Below are 4,384 nucleotides of genomic sequence, written 5' to 3'. Positions count from 1 at the left end.
GATTCATAGATTTGGAACCCGTTGGGATATTCTAAAATTTTGAATACAGGTTGGAATCATATTTGTCAGATTGGATTCGGATCAGATTTTTGGATCCAGATATTTTGCCCAGGCCTAATTTTGACTCTAAATTCGAGTATTTTGTTTTTTTTTAAAAAGTAATCATAACTAATCGAAAACGGATTACGGTCCGAACAAAAATCGATATTATAATCATATCTTCAATTCAAGTATGTGGAACTATTTACTTCTGTAAATCTCGCGGAACGGGTTTTTATAAGGTCAAAAGATTTTTAACCCGACCGGTATAACGTGTTGGGGTTTATCCCTTTTATATCTCTATTTAGGTTATTCTGCTTCACGATGTTTTAATTTATTTTCACGATTTTTTTTTCCATAGTTTATAAGTATGATAGAAATTTAAATGGTCAATCTGGTTAACAACTCATCCGGATTCATTATATATCAGTCCAAGTTCCATGTGAAATCAGTCTTATTTCAAACATTCGCAAACTAGATTGAAATCAAACCAATATAAATTTGGATTATAAATATTATACTAAATTTAGAATATAAAGCTACTATAAGACTCATGTGTTAAGAATCAAAACACCTGTGCAGATCCAAAATCTTGAAAAAAAAAATTTAGAAAAAACATCTCGCACGTACGTGCGGGTCCGATCCCTAGTATATATATATTTACTAAGTACATCTAAATTCTAAAGATAGTTTGTAAAAAAAGTTAATTTAATTTATCAATTTAAAAACCTGCAAATCGGATAGGTACCACAATACTGAAATCCGGTTTTGGTTAATTCCGGTTCAATACAAACATAACTATATTCCCATAAAAACAAAATGTACGTACAGTCAACGATTTAATTTTGAGTTTCCTTTTGAAAAAATTTCAATTTTTCGTTCCCCCAAAAAGTTTTTTAGAAACCCGCCTATTCACTTTTCGTTTCTCTCTAGAATCTCCCCCACTATAATATCACTCGAAATCTAGGGTTAAAGTGAAACCACACATTTTCTATCTCTCCGATCTTTTAGCCTCTCATCGGAAATGGCGCGTGACAGCGACGGTGTATCCAACAACTCGAAAACTCCGGCAGATGAATCTCTCAATTGCGGCCTGACCTGTACTTCATCTCCTCCTGATTGCTCCGGCGATGCCGCGGATGGGGCTAAGGAGAAGAAGGAACAGTTACTGAGTGGTGAAGCCGATGGGGGTGGAGAAATCGAGAGTCTCAATGTTGATGAGTTCGCTGGGGTCGCTGCGTTTGGTGAAAGCTTGAACTGTGCTTTGTGTTTTCAGTTGCCTGAAAGACCCGTCACGGTTCGTCTTCTCTCTTGTATACTTTTGTGTTCTTTTGGGTATGTTGTTGTTAAAGTTCGAATCTTTTTCTAGTGTTTCTCTGTAATTGTCTAATCATATTACTAGATATGACTGTGTTGTGAATTTTGCAAAACATGAGCATGAGCAAGAAAAAAGTGACATGTTTAAAACGGAGAGCACCTTTAGTTTTTAGGGAAAAGTTCTAGTCTTGATGATGTTGATGTGTTTGCTCTCTCTGGCTCGTTGCTCTTTTTGTGGATTCTAGGTTTGTTCTTATGCTTGTTGTATGTACCTGTATCTAGCTTGTATTCTTGGATTCTTTTAAATGTCTTTTTTTTTTTTTTTTTTTTCATATCATAGGGTTTTTTTTTTTTAATGTTGCAACTGTTAAATCTCGAATCTAGTTTAGTGTTTCTCCTTATTTGTCTAATCTCATTTATTGTATATGGCTGTCTTACACTTGAGTTACTACTTTGAGCTTGTAAAACTGCCACAATTAAGATGGTTTGTTGTTACAAATTCAGCAGTGGAGTCGTTCTTTCTGCAGTTTGTTTTATTATACAACGGCATTTGGAATTTATTGTGCTTACCATTTGTGATCTATAAGTCAATCTTTTCACGTTGTTAGTACTTTGTTTTGGTTGGATAAGTTAGTTTGGAGCTATCATTGTAATATTTTGATTGTGTTTTGTGTTTTGGAAATGTTGTGAGCACTTTTGTTGATGGTTTATGTATTCTATTTGGTGTTTCGTTGCCGTTTATGGGGCTGTTTCTTTTTGTTCATGTTTGTTGGTGTTCTTGTCAACGAAGATAAACATTATTTGTATATATGATTGTTTACATTTTTTAAGCATGACAAAGATATGAGACTATGAAGTTATAAGGTTGATGGATAATAATCTTGTATGTGTTTTTTTTTTCAGATACCATGTGGACACAACTTTTGCTTAAGCTGTTTTGAGAAGTGGATTAACCGAGGGAATCTCAGTTGTGCAAAATGCCGTAGCCAGATTCCTAACAAAACGGCAAGTAATCCTCGTGTTAACTCGTCCCTGGTGTCTATCATCCGATCTGCAAAAGTCGCTGAAAGTGCTGGTCCAGAGAATGTCTTTAGAGCTAAGCGCCCAAAGAAAACCGAGAAGGCCAATACTGGAATATTTGTCACAACACCATCAGATCATTTTGGTCCTATACCAGCTTCTAATGATCCTGTGAGAAACCAAGGCGTTTTAGTAGGAGAATGCTGGAGCGACCGAGCAGAGTGTCGCCAGTGGGGAGTTCATTTCGCACATGTGTCTAGCATTGCTGGACAATCATACTATGGAGCTCAATCTGTAGCAATATCAGGAGGTTACAAGGATGATGAGGACCATGGGGAGTGGTTTCTATTCACAGGAAGGTTTGTCTTTCATTTACTCCTACCTTTTAGTCCATTTGACTAATCATAATCTTGTAGATTTTACTTCGCTTATGTGTTTAGATTGTTGACAGACTTTATCTGTGTTTGTCTTGAATATGTCACTCAGTGGTAAAGGAAGAACTAATGAGGATCAGAAATTTGAAGAATTGAATGAAGCTTTAAGAGTTAGTTGCAAATTTGGTTATCCTGTTCGAGTTGTCAGGTTAGCACTCAACATCTTTCTCACATTCTCGCTTTTTCTTCAATTCTGTATTGTTTCTCTTTGCAATGAAATTGTTTTCTTGATTGAATAAAGAATAGCTTATTTGTACTAGAGAGTTAAGCTAAAGCTTGTTGCAGTTATCCTCTGAGTTATTGGTGTCTTCCTCATAATTTCAGTATTTTTAACTAGGTCGTACAGGGAGAAGAATTCTGCATATGCCCCTGAGGAAGGAGTGAGATATGATGGTGTTTACAGGATTGAGAAGTGCTGGCAAATAGCTAGAATGCATGTAAGTATATATAGCTAACAACCCGTAATATTCCACCTGTTCTGTCCTGACTTATTCTTATGTTTTCTTCAGGATTCGTTTAAGGTCTGTCGTTATCTGTTTGTCAGATGTGACAATGAGCCAGCTCCTTGGACCAGGTTTGATCTACTTCTTGAAAGCGCCTTTTCTAAAGTACATTCTATTTGAAGTTTAATGCTGTGATACATGGCAGTGATGAGCATGGAGATCGTCCAAGACCTTTGCCTAGTATTGCAGAGCTTGATAGGGCCACAGACCTGTTTGAGAGAAGTGAGAGTCCATCATGGGATTTTGATGTAAGTTCCTCTTAGACACCTTGATCACTTTCCCAATTACAACAGTTGGCAAGTGAAGCAGATATAATTTTCTTCTGCATGATCAAATTGGTAAACCATCCACTGTTACATGCTGATAATATACGCTTATTTGATCAGGAAGGAGAGGGTCGTTGGAGATGGATGAAGCCTCCACCTGTGAGTCAAAAGCCAGTTCAAGGTTTGTATCATAAGGAGAGCAAGATTATGAGGATGGCTTGGACATGTCTTCTCTTTGTTGTCTTCATCATTTTCACTGGTTCATCATCTATCTTATACCGGGTTTAGAAGAATCACCAGCAAATAACTTGGCTTTTTTTGTACCAGCAAATAACTTGTTCTTTTTTTGTGAAGTCGGACTCAGAAGGTTCATTGATGGTTTTGAACATAATGATCAATCATCATTATATAAATTATGTTATTCAGTAAATTTTCATTCTTTCTATCATATATGATAATATCATGAATAACAATGTTCCTGACTTGTGTTATCCATGTTGGTATAGAGAATAAACTTCACATCTTGAAAGCTGTGTAGTGAGTTAGGGTAAGCAGTCTTTTCAACGTGGAGAATCCGTCCCTCTACATCAATTCCTCTGTCAAACAACTCAGCCTTAAGTTAAGCTTTGCTGATATGATTGCTAGATACGCTTGAGTCTTGGACAGCCCAAAGAAGTGGTTCTTGGGTTTGTTGTAAAATCTCTAATAAAAGATGAGGAAACTTAGCATTTTCCCGGGCTAACGTAGTTGTCCCGCTTTCGAAAAATTAGTTTTTTTTTTTTTTTTGCGATGGTGTGAGAATTCT

The 4,384-nt window shown here is 36.3% G+C and overlaps 1 protein-coding gene across 2 annotated transcripts; it reads left to right on the top strand.

Moving 5' to 3' along the window:
* Positions 1 to 886: 886 nt before the first annotated feature.
* LOC104773753 (E3 ubiquitin-protein ligase ORTHRUS-LIKE 1-like) lies at positions 887 to 4,009 on the top strand. 2 transcript variants are annotated; one of them, XM_010498405.3, is made up of 7 exons: positions 887 to 1,336; positions 2,260 to 2,735; positions 2,863 to 2,958; positions 3,148 to 3,247; positions 3,320 to 3,384; positions 3,459 to 3,561; positions 3,700 to 4,009. In XM_010498405.3, exons 1-7 carry the CDS (start codon positions 1,064 to 1,066, stop codon positions 3,865 to 3,867), a joined length of 1,281 nt encoding a protein of 426 aa, XP_010496707.1. In that variant the 5' UTR covers positions 887 to 1,063; the 3' UTR covers positions 3,868 to 4,009. The 2 variants fall into 2 exon arrangements, with proteins under 2 accessions (XP_010496707.1, XP_087338868.1); XM_087482742.1 differs by having other exon boundaries at positions 959 to 1,336; positions 3,157 to 3,247.
* The last annotated feature ends 375 nt before the right edge of the window (positions 4,010 to 4,384 follow it).

The sequence above is a fragment of the Camelina sativa genome, chromosome 2 (assembly GCF_030686135.1).
Source record: "Camelina sativa cultivar CO46 ecotype springtype chromosome 2, ASM3068613v1".
Taxonomy (NCBI): domain Eukaryota; kingdom Viridiplantae; phylum Streptophyta; class Magnoliopsida; order Brassicales; family Brassicaceae; genus Camelina; species Camelina sativa.
The sequence above is the reverse complement of the archived record's forward strand: the minus strand, read 5'-3'. Positions and strand labels throughout refer to the sequence as shown.